The following is a 25,207-nucleotide window of genomic DNA, read 5'->3' as shown; positions in this document are numbered from 1 at the left end:
GGTTTTACAGTGGATAGAAAAATAGACTATGGCAGCACAGTCTGCTTCATACAGTAAAGCAGAAAAACATTTGCAGATTGCATGAAAAATCGGCTTTGTACTGTCAATAACACCTAGTTTGTGCAGGCTGTGCAACCGTCACTTTGCAGAGGGGGACAGTAACGGAGTTGTTTCCCAGAGACAGTTGTGCCGGGAACGCGTGCTATATTTAACAGCACAACTGATTGGTATGATTCAAAACACAGAGGTTTTGGGCGAAGACTTGATAGTGCAGAAGCGTCAGTGAACGCATCCTCACTGAACTCTGCTCCTCTGGCTGTTTGCGCACAAACGTGTAATATAAGGTCAGTCTGCAAAGTCAGGTCAGATAATATAAATTTCAGGTCAAAATGAAAAATATCCACGAGTTAGAGATGTTTTCACACAAGATCACAAGGCTCCAGAAGAAAAGTAGAAATTAATTGCGTAATTGCTTATTTCCAAGAAAAATACTAAATGCAACTCACAGCAATAAGAATTATCTGCATAAAAATAATAAATGAGTAAAATGGCATTTAATGGACGCCATTGCATTCTTAACAGCAGCACATTAACTTTTCATAGAGCGCTTCATCCGTCGTATTTTCCTGCGCTTTCATTTCACATGAGGACGAAATGTTGGCGAATCTGCCGTTTCTCGGCGCAGTTAAATCTGTGCACATTTTACAGAGCGGGAAGTGAACACAGTTAAATCATAAAATAATTATAATTATGGGTGGATCAAATTGTGTTGAAAGCGCACGAACGCGGCTGGGGCAGAAAGGGGGAAGTCAGCGGCGCAGCGGATCACGACATCGCGCCGGCAGAGCGGCCCGGTTTCCCGGCTTGGCTCGTCTGCTCTCTCTCCCCTCTCTCGCTGGGTCTCACACACCGACCGATAGCGTAACTTCTGTAACGATGTTGACATATTCACACAACACTGACTTGAGCAGGGCGGTGTTTCACGGCAAAGCCCTTTTGAGTTTCCAAACACCTTTTTATAAGTCTGAAGTCTGTCCCCTCCACCCAACCACGCCTACGCAGCCACACAATTGGTCCGAAAGCGTCAAAGAGCCAATCAAACGGAGCGCTGCTACTCGTAACATGCAACACATCCATACAGTATGAAGCCCTATGGGCCACAGAGGCGCTAGGAAAATCACGGAGCTGGGACCTTACCACCTCTCTCTCTCTCTCTCTCCCTCTCTCTCTCTCTTTCTCTCTCCCTCTCTCTGGCCGTCAGCGGACTCCTTTCTCTGAACACGTCTTTCTCTGAAATGTGTGTGTGCGCGAAAGAGAGAGGAGGAATAAAGTGTGTGTGTGCGTGTGAGGGTGCATGTCCGGAGCAAGTAAAGGCAGGGGGATTATTCGGCGCTATCGAAATATTTCAACACGTCGCCCTCGCTGCAGGACTGAAGCCAATAAGAAGGAACCCTTTTTAACAGGAATGCCGATATTGTAAACAGCAGCAGAAGAGAAAGAATGCGCCGCGGTCAATTAAGTGACTCACCCCAGTTGGTTTAATTCGACTTAATGTCCGAAAGCCAGCGAGACACAGAAGGTGTCCGATGCGCGTCAAGCTCCGAAGAAAATCGCTCCCGCCACACTCTTGAAGATTAATGGAGAGCATTTTTACATTTCACTTTGCAGACTTTTGATCAGAATTCAGCAAAGGACTGTAGAGTTGCCAGCAACTTGTCAAGGAAATAGTGGATGCTCGTTCCTGCCGAGGTTGAAGGAGGATTTTTCTAAGCTTTCCAGCTTCAGACTTATTTTTTTCTCTTTTTTATTTTGTCCTCACTTGCTGCTCCTGTAGGCAGGCTCCACTCTTGTAAGAAATATTGTTCTCCGTCCAACCAGTCGTCTCCATTTGTTGTCTGCACTTGGATGAACTTCCTGATGAGAGATCCAGTCATACAGGGATCAAGTATGGCATATCATCCGTTTATACCTCACCGGGGTCCGGAATTTGCCATGAGTGCAATGCTGGGTCACCAGCCTCCTTTCTTCCCGGCCCTGGCTCTCCCTCCCAGCGGCTCCCTCTCGCTGCCGGGCGCCCTCGGAAAGCCGATCATGGACCAGCTGATGGGAGCCGCGGAGACCGGCTTACACTTCTCCTCTCTGGGGCACCCGGCAGCGGCCGCCCACCTCAGGCCTCTGAAGACTCTGGAGCCTGAGGAGGAGGTGGAGGACGACCCGAAAGTTCACCTGGAAGCCAAGGAGCTTTGGGAACTCTTCCACAAGAGAGGCACTGAGATGGTGATCACAAAATCTGGAAGGTGAAATATATTTTCTGTGTGTTCACTAAAAAAATAACGTACGAGCCTATTTATTGTGCATATCGATAACCCGTGACGGTAGGGAATGTATTATTATACACAGATATGCTGTTTTGATTTATATAATATCTGCAGTTGTTTTACGCAGCCTTTCTGCTATAGTCTAATTTGTAATAATTAAACTTGCATTAGTGCATAATCGCCTCACAAATGTCATGCAAATATGACCTTTATTGCACGTTTCAGTTTTCACTACAAAATAAAAACACCACCCAAACCTTTCTGCAGGTATTTTTAGCTCAAAAGAATAAAAAGTGAAACACGACCTGCAGACAAAGTGAGAGTTGTGTGTTCATGCAGCCTGGAGAGGTCTGCGGTAAACACTTTGCCAACATGTCTGCAATGATGATGGCAAATAGAAAATAATAAAAAGGATTACGCATGTGGCTGCTGTATCATTAATGTTAAGCCTCGCACACGTTTTGATATAAAAATGTGGCTCGCTTATAATCCCTCTTCTTATTTCCATGCTCCTTTTGTCCAAAGTTTAGTTGACGGATTACTCTATTAAATATGTCAACTTGGAGTGCGTAAAGCTCTGACAAAATTATTTTCGTCATCACCACAGTGACAGTATGCAAAGATGGCTGCTGCGTCTGTGTGTAGGCCTTTCAGGGCGTTAAAACTCCAGATTCAATGAGTGTTTACACGTTGTCTCATACGCGAAACCGGGCTATATTCTGTTGGAGAGAGAACATATTTATTTAGAGCTGCACATATGACAGTTACACACGTTTTCGGCTGACTTACTTCCAGCAGATAAATTAACAGCAGCCTATTGGCTACTTGTCAAAGCTATATAACACATTTCTTATAATAAAAAGCATATATAATTAATGTATGGCTAAAATAATTGTAGTTTTTTTTTTTTTTTTTAAGATATTGTTGGATATTTTACCCAAAGTTGTATTTCCCACCACACTCGTGCTCACGGTTTGTTTTCTTGTGTCACAGGCGAATGTTTCCCCCGTTCAAAGTGAGGTGCACCGGTCTGGACAAGAAGGCCAAATACATACTGTTGATGGATATAGTTGCAGCCGACGACTGTAGGTACAAATTTCATAACTCCCGCTGGATGGTGGCAGGAAAGGCCGACCCCGAAATGCCAAAGAGGATGTACATTCACCCGGACAGTCCGGCTACTGGCGAGCAGTGGATGTCAAAAGTCGTCAATTTTCACAAACTCAAGCTGACAAATAACATCTCCGACAAGCATGGATTTGTAAGTTCAACTAATGTATGTCAATTTTCCTATTTATCAACTTACTGCTTGAGTAGACATGTCTTAATAATTTATATTTGATGCTTTTGTTGGTGCTTTATTTTATTTACGCACAATTTGTTTTGTTGTTGATGTTTGGGGGAAAAGACAAATGCCACTATGTTGAGATAATATTATTTATAACCCAATTTGGAAATTATTATAATTATCAAGCTGCAGATATCGCCGAATCTGGCAATTTTCTGTAGTCACTTCGCATTTCAAATCAAAGCTAACATTTTACCAGCGTGCGTAATGCTCGGATTCTGTACTAACGATCACAAATGTCAATGTGACATAAATTGTGCGTAAATCTTTAGCTGTATTTTAAAGTCTCATAATTTTTGCCTCTTTTGTGACTGTGTATTGCAGACCATTCTTAACTCGATGCACAAATATCAGCCTCGATTTCACATCGTGAGGGCCAACGATATTCTCAAGCTCCCGTACAGTACCTTCAGGACTTATGTTTTTCCTGAAACGGATTTCATTGCCGTGACTGCTTATCAGAATGACAAGGTAAGGACAATTATTGCTCAGAGGGCTCAAGTTATACCCTGAATATTTTTCTAAAATGGAGCTGGTGTGTCCCTGTGCCCTGTCAGACGCGCTTTCCTCTCCGTCTTTCATGCTCTGCACCATTTTGTTGTCATAAAATATGAAAGACGTCATAGGCTATTTGTTTGAGGCTGTGAGAGTGGAGTATCATAGTGGGGGGATGATGCTGCGAGTAAGTGCCGCATTCACCAGCCTATGGTAAGAAAGTAATAATTCTGAGGAATGTTATACAAGTTATCTTCCTTTTATTTAATCACGTGGAAAGAATTTGGCACAGACCCCGACTCTGTTTCTCCCTCTCTGCATGTGTGTACGTCTGCTTGTAGGCTGTGTGTGTGTGTGTGTGTGTGTGTGTGTGTGTGTGTGTGTGTGTGTGTGTGTGTGTGTGTGTGTGTGTGTGTGTGTGTGTGTGTGTGTGTGTGTGTGTGTCAAACTAAAAGGGTTGGGGGTTGAGAGATGAAAAAAGAAGAAGAGGGGCAACACTGTGAGGTTAAACGGAGAAAAACGAGAAAAAAGAGGAGGGGCATTTTGTCAGACTGTGCTGCATGGTAGCATTTGATTCTCTGTGAAGCAAAACTAATGAAAATCATCTCAGCAGCTCTTTGAAATCGTTGGAAAACGATGGCACCACATCTCTCCTCACATGTGCAGTGCTAACCCCACCGGGGATGGAGAGGAAGTGGTGAGGGAGTAAAGTTTTGCAAGAGTTACAAACAAAGCAGCATATTTTACTCTCATGGAAAAAAAACGTGCCAATACAGGAGGACTCGTGGTGGTTCTTTGCGTGCGATTGTGTGCTCTTGCTAAATGTGTGTTTTATCTGCGCAACCAAAAAATAATTCACTGTGCAGCTCTGGCCCTTGGGACAATCATCTCCATGCATTATGAGCTTACAAAAATATGCATTGGCTGTGGCGTTTAATTCACACTATAATGTGAGAATATTTTGGAGAAGTTTCATTTGCTGTCTAATTTTTACGCACGGTTTCATTTGTTTTCAGATAACCCAACTGAAAATAGACCATAACCCATTTGCCAAAGGATTCCGTGACACTGGCAATGGGAGGCGGGAAAAGAGGTAAGACGGATGTCTTGAGAGCTACATTAAGAAACTCTGATATTGTTGGATTAAAGCTTCTAAGCTTCCACAATAACCCGCGGGGAGTCTGTCTCGTCACACTTTCTAATCCAATACATTAAGAGACAAGAGGAGGCAAGTCCTAAAGCTTGGAACAGAAAAAAATAATAATGATGTCCAAATAAGCTCCCGCATCATTCATTGTGCTGCTGATATCGTTTCTGACCTGAGAACTGTGATTACCACCTATAATAACCCGGGTACTTGTGCACAGGAAACAGCTGGCTCTGCAATCCATGCGTTCATACGAGGAGCAGCAGAAAAAGGAAAACGGGGCCTCAGACGACTCCTCTGGAGAGCAGGCTTCCTTTAAGTGCTTCGGCCAGGCCTCGTCCCCCGCCGTGTCCACAGTGGGCCCCCCACACCTGAAAGGTAGGCTGACAGACCCCACCGTCAGTCGCTGCTCCGGTCACAAGTCGCGTGTCAAGTCGTGGGCAAAATGTTTAAAAAGTTTGTGTTAATGTGTAGAATAAGAATAAACGTCCTCAGTGTCGGCACGTCAGCGAGTAAGTGATCATTTACATCGAGCTCATTCCCACGAGGAAAGCTGACAACAGTCCTCTGCGCTGACTGTCTAATTGAGATTAACAATAAACATCACAAAAATGAATATCTTTATTAACTGTTGGCACAGTAATCTGTTCAGACAAAATATCAGTCTGCTACAAATGGTTTTCCAGTAATCTGCTCAATAATACATTAAAAAAAGTTAGCAGCATGTGCCAATGTGTATGATCCAAAGATTATTGGAAACGATGGGAAATTAACTTTATTAATATTTTAATTGCTGAACTGACTTAGTGAGTCATGTTGGATTAATGTGTAGGACTTATCACGCTGTGTAATAAATCTCCTCCACGTTTATTAAATCTCTGAGGGCCAAAGCAATATGGCAGATAATAGGAGTTATTATTTTCATGATTCACCCTTGTGCAGAAAGGCAACTGATATCCTCCTCCTTCTGCATGTACAGATTTCTGCGACAGCGATGAGGACAGCGACGATGAGAGCAAAGATGGACACAATAAAGATGGTCCGGACTCCAGCAAGATTTCCACCACTACAGAGGACGGAAAGGATCATGAGGCGAGCCCAGCTAAAGGGCATCCCTTCAGTAACAGTGACTCTACCAGCAGGAACCGCGAAAGCGGCCCCAGGACTGAGAAAAGCCAGGCAGACTCACGACAGAGTCCCATCACTGTCATCTCCAGCACCACTCGCTCTGGAGAAGACCTCAAGAGCCCGAACCTGGATCAGCCCAAAACGGACGAATGTCGGTCAATCAGCAAGGACAGCTTCATGCCGTTGACTGTTCAGACTGACAGCGCACACATAGGCCACAGCCACCTGCATAATTTTGGATTTCCAACAGGCCTAACAGGACAACAGTTTTTCAATCACCTCGGGAGTGCGCATCCGTTTCTCTTGCACCCCAGTCAGTTCAACATGGGCGGTGCTTTCTCAAACATGGCCGCGGGCATGGGACCACTATTGGCAGCCGTGTCCACGGGAGGGGTGAGCACCATGGACACAACTAGCATGGCATCCCCTCCGCAGAGCTTGACGGGGGCGCCAGGTCTTCCCTTTCATCTGCAGCAACATGTCTTGGCATCACAGGTAAAACCTGTTTTCCTTGGCCTCGGCCTACACGCAGCTTTGCTAAAGCACATGTTGAACTATAGAGTAGAGCAGATCAGGCCTTGGAGGCCCATGTGCCAGATTTAATATGTCACATAGTGGATATCTTTAATGTGCAGAAGTTCATGTTGGTGTGTTTTAAACACAACTAGGAGAAAGTGTGTGTGTGGGTGTGTGTATGTGCGTGTGTGGGTGTGTATGTGTGTGTGAGAGAGAGAGTGTGTGTGTTGTTTTTGCGCATTCTTGTTTATTTTGTTTAATTGCCAAATAGGCTATTATTCAGAGCAAAGTCGGGCAACTGTGTTTAAACTGCTTTTGACTATTACAGAGCATTTTATTAGCCTTCTCTTGGAATTGTTGTCGTGAATACCGTGAGGCATATCAGTCCTTAAGAAAAACTGACTTTGAAAGAAAGAGAACGCCTTGCAACACCTAGAGGTGTTAGACAATCTTTTGATATGAGCTCATTAAGTCTGTGTTTTAGAGCCGAAATGGAGAGCTTTAAAATGCCTCATTGGCACAGAGAGGCAAACAACATTATGTTTTAATAGTCAATAAATGCGTCTTTTTTTCCCCCATTTACTGTCAAAACAAGTGGTGTATCTGCAACGTGTCTTATTTAATGACAGCATCAAACATCAGGAATTTTCAGTTGTACAAATTCTTGCACAAGAAACAAAGATGTTTACTTGGTAGGTGGTAGAGCTTTGCTGCAGAATATTTTTGTTTGGACTAGATTTGTGGGGAAAAAACTAAAAGGAAGCATATGGCACCACAGACTAATTTTGCATTACCTTAAAGCCAGATATCCGTTTTGGGCCAGTCAAAGTAACAGCCTAAAGCCAGTCACGTAGAATGACTATTTTTACGCATTTGTTCCACCACTTTAACGCACAGATGTGTGTGCTAGACACTTTATTGTCATGCGCTTACCCTGGGTTTTTCCTATTTGTTGGTGTTATTGTGTTGCACAGACGTGTTTGAACGACGTGGTAGTGTTCTGTCTGTGATACCAGCCTTGTGGTTGACGCTCACTTTCTCCATTTATCCACAGGGCATTGCCATGTCTCCGTTCGGCAGTTTGTTCCCTTATCCGTACACTTACATGGCAGCAGCCGCGGCAGCCTCGTCGGCCGCCTCATCCTCGGTGCACCGGCATCCCTTCCTGAACGCAGTGCGCCCCAGACTCAGGTACAGCCCTTACTCCCTCCCCATGACGGTACCGGACAGCACTCTGCTCACCACCGCCATGCCCTCCATGGCCAGCGGCGGGACGGAGCTGAAAGGAGACGGCATCGTCCCGGCCAGCCCGGTGTCCGCTGTCACCCTGGATTCCACATCGGAGGTGACGAGCCACTTGTCCACGATATCCTCCGGATCGGTCTCTATGTCCCCAAAAACTTGCACGGAGAAAGACGCCGCCAACGAGCTCCAGAGCATCCAGCGGCTGGTCAGCGGACTGGACACGAATCAGGACAGGCCACGCAGCGGATCCCCTTAGGATTTTCTTTATTTTTGAAAAAAAAAAAAAAAAAAACGCATAAAACTCACCACCTGCTTCTCGTTTCGTTGTTGTCATGAAAAGTGAAAAGTGTTGACGCTAATGAAGACATTTAACAATAGGAGGACAGACACCCTGGTAGAATCATGCAGGTTTTAAAAGGAAAAAAAAAACAACTAAAAACGTGAACTGTTGGACTTTTTAGTTTCTGAAATGCACTTTGTTTAATACATCTAATGTGTATATTTCTTTCATTTTTTTCCATAAATTAAACAACACTTTTATCCTGTCATTTGAATACCGTACAAGTATTGAAGCTTAAACGTTGACATGGAGTGTGACTTACAGATTTGTAGGAGAAGTTGCTGCTGTGTCCCGTCTCCTAACTTTATTGTACACGAGGAGAGATGTGTTTTAATATGCACTCTGAATTGATTTGACTTATCTGAATTCACGACCGTTTGACCTACCTTTTTAAAAGACTGCTGTATTTTGTTGTACACTATTAATTGATCATTGAACAAATGTTGCATGCCCTCCAAAAACCCCAACCGAATGTTCATTTTGTTTTTAAAGTATAGAAAATATGTTTTAAATATATTCAACACAGTTTTAAGTTTCTTTTTAATTGGTTTATCGATTTTGAAAAAGTAAATAAAAAAAATATAAAAATAAAAAATCTGAAAAGGCCCACTGAAACGACTGGTGCTCCGGGACTTAACTGTGGCCCAAGCATGCGTAATTTAGCCCGAAACAGGCAAAGGGAAGCAGAAATTTAAAGTAAATATTAACAAAAAATGAAAGGTAGCATTGATCATCGGTGTAAATAGGGATATATAAAATATTTATGTAATTATTTCATATTGTTATTGCGTGTAAATACAACGGAGTAGTTTGTTTCTAGGGATCTGTTCTTAATTTATTGTCGATATACCTGTGTAAAGATAGTTTGTGGACTATTATCCTCTTTTTTTTTGTTGCCATCTGCATTTATACCCCCTTTTTAAAAATATGGACTTTAATCCCGTCCCATAAAATATCCATCGAGCTAGTTATTCACACTCATGTGCCATTGTATTTTCACTTCTTGTCCCCGTGTGTGAAGTGCTACTGTTTAAAAACGAATGAAAAAGCGACGACGCACTGCACCAATGGCTTGAAAAAAAATGTCTTTTTTGTTTTTTGTTTTGAAGAGCAAAAGAAGTGTCGTTGAAGTGTGACAAAAAAGTGGACTATATATTTTTTTTTCCTGTTATTAAAAAAATACTTTGCGAACCTGATCGCAAAAGTGCCGCATCATAGTTTCTTTTTTGTGTTTCTTAAGTTGTCAGTGGGGTTATGTTGTATTGGAGTTCTGTCTAGTTTACAACATCGACATTCGTGTTCTTGAAAGTTTCAATAAAAATATTGAAATGCCATTTTTCTTAGTGTGTGCCTCGCTTGTGCGCCAGTGAAGATGGGAACGTAAATGGTGCCTTTTACGCACAGATTGGATTAGACAGGTTTTGGAGATGCTGTAAAAGTTGCTGGCACTTTTTGGAGGGGGGGTGATGGGAGTCACTTCATATGGAGATAACAGTGCAGGCTGTGTTCAAAGAGTCCAATTTAGATAACTCAGGGAGAAGTTAAGAGCCTCAAAAACCCAATTCCAAACATCATACCTGAGGTTTCTACCTGGACAAGAAGCTGCACGCTGCAATTAGGCGGATTTTTTTCCATTCACGCCTATTACAAAGTTGTAAATTTAACATATGTCGTGCGTAAAAAGTGGCAGATTTTATAGAGACTGTGGGGAAAGTGATGTTTCAGAAAAATCCAGTACATGTTCTGTCTAAAAAGAAATTAAACCCACGAGACTATCTGGCCAATATTTCATTGGAGATTATGGAAAAGTAATTTCCACCTGAAAAGCACAAAAGTGACACCTCACTGCTTCCAAAGCAGCATCACGCACTGATCAAGTGTTACTTTCGGCCACAGTGAACAGGCTGTGACATCCCGCTGATTACTCTGTCTATTGCCCCTCCAGTCTCGAGTTTATCAACCCCATATCTTCATTTGTATATCGTCTGGTTAATGTGTAGCAAGAGCCTGGCGCTGGTGCATAGGTGTAAACACGATCCAAACTGTCTCAATTGCTCCGTCTTATTGCTCACCTGGCGCCTTCGATGGGCATATCTTCCATTTTATTGCACGGAAGGCGACAATGCGTCTGTAATCGTGCCGAGATACGACGCCCCCAAGCGGCTATATGGGCCCGGTTTGTGATCCGCAAAGCATAACAGAGCAAAGGACAAAAAAAAAAAAAACCTCTGGGTGAGAGCTCACTGACGGGGCAGTGATAAAGTGATAAGCAATTGGATTCGCTCACACAGCTACTGTGAATTCTACAACACGAGCACCTGACTACTGTTAAAGAACAATGAATGTGTTCCATACAAGCAAAACAGGCCACAAACATGTTTAAATAAAAGTCAGCGTGGAGCCTTATCATCTCTGTGCCTTTTAATAGCTTGATGCCAAATGAAGGCGCACACATGTTAATGTAAGGAGTTGACAGTGAAAGAAAATAATAGAAAAAGAAACTCAGAGGCACCATTTATTTAGATTAAAATGCCTGATTTATTGCCAAAGTTCATTCAGTGCATAGACAAACTAGAAACTGTATTATATTACATTAAAGTACATTAAAGTAAACCTAAAGGGTTTGAATGATCACAGAGTTTATTCTTCATCATTAAGCCAAAGTAATTTTTTTTTTATTTAATTTGTGTTAATTTTTTTACACTCAGCTTCTAATAGGTTCTGTGGTGGCAGACTGTTTCCTCCACTGGCATTTACTCAAGAGGCCCTCTGTTAAATGCTGGGATCACCGGCCTTTGGAACAGGTTGCTTTAACTCCACTGTATGTAACGGGTCAGTTGCGCCACCTAGCGGCAATAATTCCTTTATAACTAAATAAAAAAAAAGCTCTCCTGCTCTCGTTTTAGTTAGTCTTAGAGTAATCATTTATTGGCCTTACAGGGGTTATCAGATTTTTACTTTTATTCCAAAAAGGAGGGGGGGGGGGGGGTAGCCTGCAGTTTTATGCACACAATTTTAGTTTTTCAAATTTAAATGGCGTTTTAACCTCTAAAATCCCTTTTCCTCAGTATCACTGATGATCCAAAAACACTGTTTGGACTGGATTGGATCTGAATGTGAAACTGGTAAATACATATCTCAAATTAAATTTAGAAAAGGCAATAAATAAGCAAACAAAATACGATTATGCATAAAAAATGTAAAATTTCAAAGTAGCTTGTAAAAGGTTTTAATTCAATAAACACAATTTAAATTAAAAATAACTTTTAAACTTTGCTTAAATGTTGATTACACTTTTTTTCACAAAATGCAGTTTAGCAAAAAGACACATTAAGTTACTATCTATAATCTCTACTGCATAGCAATGTTGCAGATACAGAGCAGTCCATCACCAGTGAAAGTGTTTGGATGTCACTTAGATAACACATCAAATGTTTTAGTTGACGTGAGTTGAATGCTGACTGGTAAAATGTAAATCGGATGTTAGTCTCAGATACTTCCCACATCAAGCAGCATTCCAAGAATGTGTTTCAACATGATCTGTGATTTTAAATGTTGCACTGTAAGTCACAAAATGCATTCATGGAAATAGGTGTGTTATTGTACATGCATGGGGCAATAGGGACATTTAACCCTTTGTTTCTTATAAAACATCCAACAGTTTTTAAAGCATTGCAGACAATAATACATTTATCATGAACAAATAGGATAAAAGATTTCCTTTATAGGATCACGGACAGTTTGCAGCCTGTGATTAGTTTGTGGTTGACATTCCAGTTCCTGAGCTTTTGAAGATTAAACTTTTCCCATCAATCTATCCTTCATTAGAAAGTTTCTATTAAAAACCTAAGTGAAACAAAAGTCTGATTGCATTTGAAATTAGACAAATCTCTCAGGTCTGATAATAGCCACTAGCTATAAATGATTAATGTGATCAGTTTTAATATTCAGTTTTAGAAAATTGTATCGTAAAGTTTTACAACTAGATAAAACACTGATGCACATATAAGTAGGTTCTAAATTAAATGCTGAAGGTTTTCATTTTATGGCTAAAAAAACTTCTGTGGTGGTGTCAGTCATCTTTAAAGAGCCCCAGGAAAGATGCATTTATGACACTGCTGCAGATAAGAGAAGATGTATTTTTATTGATTGCCCCAAAGGGAAAATGTAAAATGACACAGTAATTTGAATTAACATTAAAGAAACGTGTCAAATAAATGATTTTGCACAAATAAAACAGGATAAATAGGAATCACAGAAACATTTACACAGATCTGGTAGGTTGTGCTTGTTTTTACACACCTGCAAAAAGAGTGGCTGCTTTGATTTATGCACCGGCCTGTCGAGAACAGATTCCTGCTCTTTCACACACCCCCTTCCACATGCAATAATGTACACATGCTTATGATTCTACACGTATGAAGTGAATTTTGAAAAATGGGCAGCTTGATTTCATAGCATCAGTACGTTATCTACCTTCTCAGTTCCACAGAATATTATAAATTGTGCTGTTGGATTTTTAGATAGTTTTTAAATAAGTAATTAAACAGGTGTACTATAAACATTTAGTACAGGTCGAGACATTTCTGGTGTTTTCACAAAGTGTGTTGCTGCAGTACGAAGCACAAAAATTCCCATATTGTCACTGTACTTTATAACTGCTTAGTTAAATTTTAGATACTTTCTTTGTTTGTATGAATGAACAGTTTTAAAATAAAAACACCGATTTCTACTCTTCTCTGTCTCCATTAGTGACAAACATCAGAGTGGCACCATGTACAGTCCCCACCATTGTCCAAACACCTCAAATGTGCTGCAATAATTGATTTTTTTTAAATAAATTGTTAATATTTCTGCACTGTATTGACGTGCTACAGAAAAATGAAAAATTTCAATAGAAATATTGCTAAATAAGTATGAAGGACACAAACAAGTCAAGAATGAACATGCCTGGATGCCAGTTTACTACATATGGAAGCATCAGTGCCTTTTCTACTTCAATCTGTTTTGTCTGTAGGTTGAAGTTAATGCAAATAATTGACTCAGCTTGTCCTTTTATGAGGTGGCAGTGCACTCTAGCGTCCAAAGTAGAGAACTACATATACAGTTTGACAAACTTGGTGTCTCCTTATCTTATATATTAGTCTGAAGTCAATAGAAAGAGAATCAGTATAACTGCTAAAATAAATAAATGCTAAAAAGGTGGAAAAAGCAGTTCTGGGCGTCAAATTTCTTACGATGTCTACCACAGTTCAACTCCTAGAAGGCCAGCTGCTTGCATGTCATTCCCCTGCTCCCTTTCAACCACATTTACTGTATATCTGTACTGATGCCATCCAATAAAATGTCCAAACACAACAACAAAAGAAAAATAAAATCAGAAAAAGCAAAGTGACTAAAGGGTGGCTGAAAGTGAGGTGGGAAAATCTGTGCAGGGACAGCTGCTGTTAGACTTTGTGAGCCTCATTCACCCTGCAGAATAGAGCAATGATGAGTTTTATTAGAAAAAAAAAGGGGGATTTTTTTAATCCAATTACGACAAAATAAGACATAATGAGCATCGTTTCAGTCCAGAAGGTCTGGCTGCAGGGCTCAATAGCAACTTGATGTTGGTAGTGTTCGTATTCAGATGGGGGATTCAGCTGCATTTGTCACAAACTATTTTAAACTGATTTTGGTGGATATTCCACTATGATGTGGATTAATGTTGGTAATCTGACTTATGGACCATAAATACGCATAAAATACTTTGATGTTTTTATTTTGAAGTTTGTGTCCAACTACTGACTGCATGTGTAAACGTACTACATTGCAAAAATGGTGTGTGTTTTATTTTTTCAATATTTTGAGTGGGAAGATTTTTATTTTCAGGGCAGTATCTGATTTTGGTAAATTGAAAAATAAACCTTGAGAGCATTTTACCTAAAGAAAAATACAGTTTTGGTGTTTGTACCAACTACTTATGAAACCATACCTTGGTGCCAGGCCTTAAAATACTTTGTCTTTCTTAGTATCACTTAAAATCAGACCCTACAAAGAACAATGATTGATTCAAAACTCACAACACACACATGGAAGGACAAAACTTCACACAACATGTAAGTGACAAACACTTGCAAACAGCTGATTTGTTATTTAAATAATAAGCAGATCAAACTCAATGTCAAAAAAGTTATTGTGCAGTATTACCATTTGGGATTAACAATTTATTTTTAATTATTGATGGTGCTTATGTCATAGTTGTAGTAAATTCTATTGCAAACATTTTGGCTAAATTCAAGTATTTCATTTCTGTGACCTGCAACTGAATCTGCAATCATTAGCATCATTACGCACATGGTTTATTTTTTAAAGTTTGTTTTCCAAAACACTAAAAAAAATGGACATCAAAATTTAAATAATTTTGTGTAAAGGAAAAAAAAAACACTGCTTGCCAGGACTCAACAAATTATTTAACAAAAAAACTGAAACTAAAACTTGACTGTTCCAAATAATTAAAGAATAAAAGCAAGATATCTACCCGTGTGACTGTTTTGAAGGAATTAGCTCTGGAGGAGTAAATTAGACTTTGGTGTTATGAAAAGCTGCAGCTTAAAATGTCACCTCTGAGGATAAAGTTACATTGTTCTGAGGCGTTTGCAGCTCACCGACATGCCAACCTGTCAAAGAAATCCCGTGTTGCTGTTAAGCCCTAATTCTACTGCGTCACTATGTGCTGCCCTGGAGCTGTCGAGGTGTGTTACAGCTTGCTCACGAACATGATAGCGCACGAATCTGGTGGTGAGATCTGTCCACATCATATTACAGAATGCAGCAGGTAACATTGTTTTAGCCTCAGATGACACCAGCAGCTGTGTCGTGTCGTGTTATTTCTACTCAGAATGGAAAGTTACTAAATAATATGAATATAGTTTAGAAAAAGCAGTAAGGTTTTCATTGATTTTCTTTTGGTTTCGTGCAGCACTCTTGCAAACGTCTCTTTAGATCTTCCCTGAAATAATTATTCTTCAGTTCTTGATTCAAGTCTTTCTAGCTTACTTACAGTAATCAAAAATAACAACAACTTTGAAGCAATACTTTGAAGTTACAACAAAGTTCCAAATACATTAAATAAAAGAATAAAAGCCTGAAAAATCAACACAATCTGCTTGTCTTTAGTATTCACATTTAAACTAGCTTACACCCTTCATTTGATCAGTGCTTATTGCTGATACACAAGGACACACACAAGCTTAATTTCACTATCTAATGCATGTCTGTAAATAAATGCATTATCACAAACTGAAAAAAAAACTCAGCTGCATGGATCTCGACATATTGTCTGGATTGTAAGAGGAAGAAGTTTTACAGTTTACCTTCCAAAACACCTCAAAAAACATCCAGACAATCCAGGTAATATTATAAAGACTATCCTTCTACAGTGTTTCCATTGGACTAAGAATTAACAGTATAAGATTTACAGGAATGTTACAGAAATGCTATTAAAGAGAGTAAAATCTCCTGATTAATAACATAAAAACCATAACTTTTTTCAATAATATGTATACTTGACATCTGCAAATCCTAAAAGCAGACTTCCAGATGGATAGGAAAAGCAGCCCACATGTGTGGTACCGTATGTCGTGTGAGGCGTGATACATTGTTTGCACATGCAAACCCGCCGCTGCTCTGTTGTCTTCCACTAAATGGGTTCTTTACATGCTTTTCACTCATTCAAGTTTCTTAAATAGAAGCCCAAGTCTGGCCACAGAATCCCTCCTTCGAAGAGAAGACGTTTAATCTCAAGCATCAGATGGAAGTTTAAATGAGCTGTGGGGAACAGGAGAAGACAGCCAACTCTCCCTTCACAGACCTAATAGCCTCCAACATCAGCAGCACTTCATACACAACCACTGGCTGGCAGATTAGAAAGAAGGTTCACCACAAACACAGACACACGCACACACTAGTAAACATGCTCGTGGATTCACGGCATATGTCGCAGCATACTGGGTGAATGCACAGATTATAATATATTCAAATGCATTGATCCCGCTAATGAGTAATGCAGCAGTCCGCCCACACAGGTACACACACATGAACTTCCATTGTGATGACTGTAGGTGGGTGTATGACAGCAGCTTTGTTCATAGCACAGTCACTCCATCTTTGTAAATTGATATCACATTTCCAGGTTCTCCTTTTTCTCAAAGAGATTCCTGGTACTCATCCATCATCTATCAGCAGCATGAAGGCTATGACATGGGAAGGCCGCACACCCCCTGAAGCAGCAACATCGATTATGAGTGGTAAGACCTGTTAACACTTTTATCTGAACACAGATGGAGCCCGACGTCGGCTTGTACTGCGCTCCTTTCTGCAGCAGTGCAGTGAATCAAAGGAGATAATCGAGAACCCACACACTGGCTGGTTATGTGAAGATGCAAAGCCCTGACAATGTGCAGCTAAAGTCAAAAAGAATGAAGGTATATGTGGCATATACTGTATATGAATACTTGTATGCCAAACTTTAACTAAAAGTACCAGACTATCAGAATCGCCCTCCATCCTGCATTGAAAATGTCACTTTAGTAAACAATATGTTAATAAAAGGGGAAATATTAAATGCGTTAAAAAGGCTCCTGATTCTTAATTTGGTCATACTTCAGTATATTTTGCTTTGTCAATTCCTTCTATTATGCTTTATGCTATAATATAGAATATATATCTCTTACAATGATACAAATTTTTAGTACATTTGTTACATGCCAATGTAGGTGCAGCAGACGAGCTGTAGGGAGGGAATAACAAAGGTTCACTACTGAATACTTCAGGACTTTGGACATGTATATTCTGTATATTTCTATTTTGTATATTTTACATGTGTTCGTAGATAGTCTGTGTGTTAAAAACAATAAAAGCTGTTAAACGTAAAAGACTCCTGAGAGTAATATATTTTCAAAGTACTCTTTCTAAACAGCATTTTAGTGATTTAGTTTGTCCAATAGGAGTTACTTTTTAACTACTTTGTGAAGTGCTGCAACTAATGATTATTTTCCAAATCATTAATTGATTTACAATGCAGATTTTGTTGAGCAATAGTTAAAACTTCAGAATTAACAATAAATCAATGCTAATCCTAAATAAAGAAAATGAAAGGAAAAGCTGAAAATTCCAATATCTGAGAAGCTAGAAACACAACATTTTGCATGAACAATACCAAATATTACCGTGAATAGTTGTAGTTTCGTTTTCTGTCAGTTGACAAATCAATGTATCAACTAATCATTTCAACTTTGGCTTTAATTAATGCAAAATCATATATATTAACTCTTCATTTGTTTGGTATATAAAATTACAATTTGTAAAAAAATAACTACTGCATTGAAATGTACAATATTTCACCTGAACTGCCGTGGAATAGAACTATAAAGTGACATGAAAATAAACTACCTCTAGAACCTTAAAACTCTGCTTAAGTACTTGAATGACTGCACTTTCATATATTCCATCACTGTACACAACTATTTACTCTTAAACCATGATAGGCCAAACGCTACTCAGACATTATCACAAAAAAGATTTTTTAACATCCCACTGAAAAAGAAATCATCCCAACATCAAAGCCAGTAAGAACATAGTCATCTTTTTTTTTGGTCTCTCTTAGATGAACATCTTAATGCAGCTGTAAACAAGTGACAAATTAAAGGACACCAAACATCAAGTGTCTTAGTAAAGACCACCACATGCCTTCATTGATTCTCCAAGCCTCTAGAACTCTGCTGAAGGGATGCAACACCATTCTTCAAAAAAAAAAAAAAAAAAAAATTCAATCATTTGGTGCTTTGATGATGGCGGCAGAGAGCACTCCCTAACATTTCGGCCCCAAATCTACTATAGGTGTTCATTTGAGTTGAGCTCTGGTGACTGTGAATGCCGTGGCCAATGACTCATAACCGTCTTCAAACTCATCAAACCCTTCAGTGACCCCTCATGCCCTATAGATGGGGCATTGTCATCCTGGAAGTAGTCTGACCCACTGGATGTAAGCTGTGAGCATAAGCTTGCTATTGGCCATGTATTTCATACAGGTTTCCCCTCCCCTTCTGATATCTACAAGTTACTGTTTCCAAAATGCCCTTAACTACAGGAAACAACAACAACCACCTCTGGGCTGGCAACCTACACTGGAAATTTCAGGTATTGCCAAGAATTTGGAACGTGCAGTAAAACAGCTCTGCCAGGTTTTTCATTTTTCACCTCCTTGCATGCAGATGTTCAACCAAAATAGCTTCCCCATCACTATTTTGATGGGACACCACTGCCAAATCCTGCCCAAGACAATTACGGTTTGCTTAAAGAAATACAAACAAGCCAAAGTTTATTCTCCCCCCCATAGCAGAATGACAAAAGGTGCACACAGACCATCAGATGCTGTAGAATGGTCTGATAACACATGGATTTCCTGGATGGCACTGCTTCCCTCAGGATATAGATCACAGGATAAAAATAATTGACTGATTTGTGGTAAACCTTCGCCCTTCAGCACAAACCATGCCAGCAAAATTCCTTTCACAGCATAACATCACCATAGGATGCCCTCACTGTAGGGGCCCAAGAGTTTAGGTTTTTCCTTTCATTTGTCACCTGTGTGTACACTAATAATATATCACTATGGAGTTGTTACAGACCAGAAACAGAACTGAAAGAGAGCAATTATTTGAACTGCATTAAACCACAAATACAACTCCAGAAGGAATGATAATGTTTCTTTGTTACAACCGGATGTGTAAATTAGTAACGCTTTCAGTCTTGTTTCCACTGCCACCAAGTGGATGAAAAATAAATAAATAAAAAAATCAGCTATTGCAGGTTTATGATGCAGTCTGTATGGCAATTATTAGGAGACTTGCCTTCTTTTTTTGTAGTTTTTCTACGGTTGTATTCAGCAATAACTAAAATAAGTGCTGAACATCAGCGTTGGAATAGGTTTATAACAAAATAAAAGAGCTGTGTTGGTAATACAGCCCATTTTACATATACTGACCATATTTAGGGGTTCAAATGTAACAGAATGGATACACATGAAGTCAATTAAAATCATCATATTTAATATTTTGCTAGAGATGCTTCCTAGCCTAAGACCTTCATGGCAGCTACCCTCAGTTCTTGCTTGTTTTTGGATCTCTGCTTTTAGTCTGACACTCAACAAGTCGAATTCAGCTCAGCTGGGTTGAAGTCAGTTGATTGACTGCACCAGTCAACAATATTCCACCTCTTCACTGTAGAAAGCTCTTTGGCTGCTTCGGCTGTATGTTTAGGATCATCGTCCTGCTGAATGATGACATGTCATCCAACGAGCTTTGATGCATTTGACTGAGTCCAAGCACGCAGCATGTTCTTATATAGCTCTGCTTTCATCCTGCCGTTCCCATCAGCAGTGAAATAATCAATAAATGGCAGTGAGCCTGTTCCATTTTACAACCATGCATGTCCAAGCCAAACTGAACCACCACCATGTTCTGGCAGATGAGATGATGTACTTTCTGCTCCTTTTTTTCTCTCCACACTTTCATCTTCCTTCCTCCCTGCAATTCGGGCTCTACGTGTTAAAAGGGGTTATTTCTTCTATACAGTTCTTTCAGTATTGATGCACTCTAACTAAAGCTGAGACTTGGCATTCTATTGCAGTAGCTATATTTAACATTGAACCTTGTAAGGTTAGAGGACTGAAAAACTAAATTATAGAAACAAAAATAGTGAAGTCTGGACTCTGTACTCTCTGACTTCTTGTAGTGTTCCATGTTGGTTTGAGAACCTCCAGGCTCACCCTGTGGCATTAAGAGATGAAGTGATGGAGTTTTGATAGCTATTGCCTCATGCTCTGTAAGAACTGTTTGACTAACTGCTGCAGGGCTTATCACTGAAAGCCACATCACAGGGAAATATTGCTGATTTATTAAACTTAGCTGGATGCAAACATGAGAAAAAGCTGCTACCAATTAAGGACGCACCCAGTGAGGGAAAACAGGCGTACACAACACTATTCCCTGTAGCTATCTGTGAATTTGATGGCGTACGCCATAATTAGTAACACAGATCAAACACTCAAAAGAAGCTTTCCAACCATCTACATCTTTTATCCCGACCCTCTAATGCAGCCTATCAGAGCACACCATTAGCAGGAGATATGAAACTGAAATCACTGCTGAAAAATAAACAGCTTATCCGTGAGTGGAGTGAAAATGCATTGATCCATTAGCTATGCTCTTTATTCTGAGGATCATGGCGAGCTGGACTCTATCCTAGATGACACTGTGTTTATTGCAGGGAAAACAAAAAGAGACAAACAATGATGCACTATCACATCCACCTGCAGCCAACTTTGCATCATTAGCTAACCTACTGCACATCCCTGGACTGTGAGAAGAAGCCAGAGCACCTGATCACTCATGCAGGCCTTTTGCAACTCCTGAGAGGGGGACTCCAAAGCAGGATTAATAAGTTACCAAGATATGTCGAGCTTAAAGGTGTTCTCTTGTAACCTGGCTAGATCACCATGGTAACTGATGTTGCACAGCTGCTCTAAAATAGGTTGTGTTCAGAGTTTGGGATTAAAATCGGCGGTAAGAAGCACCACCTTTTCATTTATGCTTTTCCTGACCACATTCTCTATCAGTGATCGGCCATAGAGTCCCAGATGAGCAATTACATCATATCCACAAACCTGTTGAGTCACATGTTAGCAATGCCACTGAACAAAGCCGTGCAGCTTTGCAGCAGCACAAACTGTATGCAGGGTTCCCACAGGAAGATCCATGTATTCAGCTGGTGATGCAGCTGTTATTTGCCAATACTGCAGCTAATAGAAGACACACTAAAATACTGACTAGTCTACTGGTATTTATCACGGATTGGCTAGACAGAAAATGTTGTGATTTCCATGTTTCCTTCATTATGGGACACTGGGAGACCTAAATGCATTTCTTGATTATCATGTGTAAATGTACGAAGTTTAAAGTGTCAGAGCTCCAACATGCAGCTATCACACTGGAAGGTGTGATAGCTGCAAATCGATCCATTCTGTGCAGAAGAAGAGTGAAATGAGGCACCAAATGCCTCCATTCATAGGAGTGCAAACGGATGAAGAAAACCTGAGTTAACAAACAAGGCTGATAATCGCCGTCACAACACCATATTATCACCGATTGTGGTTTTAGGTTTTGTCAAGCCAGAGAACACCAAAAAAAAGGCCTTGCTATGTGGAACTTTTCTGGTGTGACATGCTAATTGTCCGATTTGGTTTAGACACAAAAACGACACGCTTAGGTTAACAGACAAATACAATATATAAATAACAACAATAAATAAATAATCATATAAGAATAAATGATAACGGTTGGTTAGAGGAACTGTGTTGTCATGGGTATAATAATAAACATGCTGTCAAGGTTATGGAATGGTCATGGATAAAACACAACACTGACTGTTGTTTTGAAAACGGAAACAAACAGCAGCTTCCCATGCTGAAGTCAATCTCGATTCCTATTTGACTTTCAGCTCTCCAACAGCAACATCACCTGATTCCTCCTTTGCTCCTATCATTAGTATAGCTACTCGAGGATGCTGTCATGTGGAATAAACATGTCATTTTAGCATATTTGGTGAAACTGCGCATGCTGTCTTACACAACTGCTAGATATTATTTAACAGCAGCACATAACTATAGATTGCAATGAGCTGCTTGAAGAAATGAGTTGTGGTGACAGTGTAAATACAGTAAATATGCAAGAATAAATTGCAAGCAGTGGGGTGAAGCAGCAATAAATGACATTAAACTTATAAGTTTATAAGACCTTAACACTTCCAGTCTACCTCCTTTCCTATTACAACTTTCTATTAACTGCAAATCCGTCTGCAAGTTACAAATAAAGACTCTGTTAAGCATGTCTCCAAAAAGCTCTCTCAGCCACATTCACTTTCTTCATGATCATTGCCAGCTCATCCCCTTTATTGGGGAGACATCTTACTTTGCACATAATGGTTTATATCATCCCCTTGTTACACAAAGCTCGATTCCCACCCTGCAACCCCATCTGTCTCCTCAGCTCCCAGAGGATTTCATGTCTTTCTCTCAGAACCAGCCCTCTGCTCCACTGGACCAACAGCTGCTCAGCAAAGTAAACATTGGAGCTCCTAGATATCCCAGTGATTCTCCCAATGCACACATCCACACACAAACATCAGGGACAGGAAGACACTCATAAATCCACACTTGTCCACCAATGGAAAAAAACAACAGACAATTGAAAATGAGAACTTAAAAAGCTAAGTGAATGCGAAGCTGCTGCAACAGGCTGCCAGATATTTATAAGGGATAGTTATCAGTAACAGTACAAATAGCTGTGCATTTCCTGGATTGCATTATATGCTAGTCAACATTGCAACAGAATTGTTTCAGCAGAAACTCCTCATCTGCCGGGCAGAAAGTCAAAGCAATAATCCAACATAATCGCAAAGGAGCTGCAGGACAGTTCAGCTGACAGATGAGTGATCATCACTGTTCCACCGTGCAGAGTGGATGCACAAACATGATCTACATGGACGAGGAATCAGGAGGAAACCTGTGACCTCATGACAAAAGTCAATGTTTACAGAGTAACATCTGGATAAAGCAGACTTGCTTTGGAAACAAATGCTGCACAGATGAAGTTAAAACTGAATTCTTTGGCCACAAACACTAAAAAATATGTCTGGAGAAAAAAAGGAGCTGAATTTAATGAAAAGAACACCTTTCCACATGCTTTGAGGACGTGCAACAATCACTGACACAGAAGCCTGGAGTTCACTAAATACTGGCAAATTCTGGATGCAAATATCAAACTGAGAATGCAAAGACATTGATTTATATAACATAATAATGATCCAAGGCATAAATCCAAGCTGAAGCCTCCACGTTCCATGACGTGACCATCACCGAAATTTAAGTTGCATATTGCAAATTAGTTCAATCAATTCGACGTTTCATCACAGCATGATGTGAAAAGCACCTAAATTGCTTTTTCAAAATGGCTTCCTCTGCTGTCTTACAAACAACACCCTCACTGTAGTAAGAATAGCTGTTAAGTTATTCCTCAGAGGCTTTGCCAGTCAAACATACTCTCATAATAGCAGAAGCAGCAGACCACAACAAAACAAGACCAAAGAAAGGTATTCATATTACTTCAGTTGTGGAAACAGTTCAGTCTTGCAAAGTCCAACATCAAACAGACAAGCGTGCTGCGTATAATTTGCAAAAACATCAGTTCAAGCTAAGTGCAAGCTTCCACCCCAAGTCCCATAATAATATACGCCCTCTGCGGATTAAAAATTCATAGCAAGAGAAGTAAAAACAAATCGTGTTTGCAGCGGGAAGTGTCCTGTCAACAGTTTCAAAGATCTCTCTTTTATAATGGTGGTTTCTGGGGGAAATGTTTTTTTGGGCTGCAGGGGATTCTTTTTTGGGTTGCAATGCCACATCACTGGGACAAGATGTCAACAAGGCTGAGTGGCAGCGCTGCACACAGATCATCCATGGTGTCACCGTGTTTAGAAACAACCCAGTGACAGAGCAGTGGAAAGCAATTACAGAAGTGTTGACATGGCAGCCGTTCACACAGTCGAAAAGCCTGAATTTACAAGGGTGTTGAAAACAATCAGTCACAAGTGTGAACATCACTGCCGCAAACATTTTGCAGAGACTTTATTATTGTTGCACTCGAAGTGGTTTTCTTTACACTTTTTATAGTATGTAAAATTATATAAGTTGTGCTTTTCTTTTGTTGGTCTTGCACATGCAGGCCTATAGGCATCTAGCTTCATGAAGGAAAACTGTGTTTAAATATTTTTATAGTGGGGAAAAAAACTACTGAAATTGTAGCTGATCAATAAGAAAAAAAAGAAAGACGTACCATTTTTGGGAAATATTGCTCAGCCCTAATTTTAAATCTGCTGCTTGATTTTAAACACCGTATGTGTGCAAGACAGTTTAAAAATAACTGATTTGAAAGGAAGAGTGGGTGAAAAAGAATAGAAACACATTTAGCTGCCAAAGGTGGTTTTACTAAATAGTATCCAAACTTTTCCACATGCCATACTTACTGTCAAATACTAAAAAGCAAAGGTTACTTTGAAACATTTGATGACTTGTTTTGAACGTTATTTTTATGTCTGCTTGCTGTGGGCGTTGTATTTACTTATTTTCACTTCAAAAACTCGCAAATTATGTAAATTCCATGTGTACTATCCGATATTGACGTCAATATATTGCATTCAAAATGGTTAAGACCGTCTAAAGCAATAATCGCCAACAGTTATATGAATAAAAACATTAATTTAGACTGTCTCGCATTGTGTCCACACACTTGTTATGAATTCATTTGATTGGGTTGGGAAGGCTCTTTAAGAAACTGTTGTTTCCCATCACAAAGCTTTTCATTTTTCCTGCCATATGGCCACAATAAAATGGGAATGTGGGGAAAAAAAAGCAACCAAAGCTGATGAAACAGTTATGATTGTGCAGGATAAATGCAGCTGATCAAGTAATGAATACACAAAAAACAGTCTTGTGATTCCAGCAGTGGATTCATGAAGGAACTTAATAAAACAAGAGCTTTCCAAAAGAAGACATGAGAAAGACAACTCTACTCTTG

The 25,207-nt window shown here is 39.9% G+C and overlaps 1 protein-coding gene across 2 annotated transcripts; it reads left to right on the top strand.

Moving 5' to 3' along the window:
* The first annotated feature begins 1,158 nt into the window (after window positions 1–1,158).
* tbx3a (T-box transcription factor 3a) lies at window positions 1,159–9,871 on the top strand. Of its 2 annotated transcripts, none has more exons than XM_023284827.3 (7): window positions 1,159–2,297; window positions 3,312–3,579; window positions 3,991–4,137; window positions 5,178–5,254; window positions 5,529–5,686; window positions 6,288–6,931; window positions 8,007–9,871. In XM_023284827.3, the coding sequence occupies exons 1-7, from the start codon at window positions 1,906–1,908 to the stop codon at window positions 8,451–8,453; spliced, it is 2,133 nt and encodes a 710-aa protein (XP_023140595.2). In that variant the 5' UTR covers window positions 1,159–1,905; the 3' UTR covers window positions 8,454–9,871. The 2 variants fall into 2 exon arrangements, with proteins under 2 accessions (XP_023140595.2, XP_035810787.2); XM_035954894.2 differs by having other exon boundaries at window positions 3,312–3,594.
* Window positions 9,872–25,207: the final 15,336 nt, after the last annotated feature.

This window comes from Amphiprion ocellaris, chromosome 17, assembly GCF_022539595.1.
Source record: "Amphiprion ocellaris isolate individual 3 ecotype Okinawa chromosome 17, ASM2253959v1, whole genome shotgun sequence".
NCBI classification, from domain to species: Eukaryota; Metazoa; Chordata; class Actinopteri; family Pomacentridae; genus Amphiprion; species Amphiprion ocellaris.
This window is presented reverse-complemented; position numbering and strand designations above follow the sequence as displayed.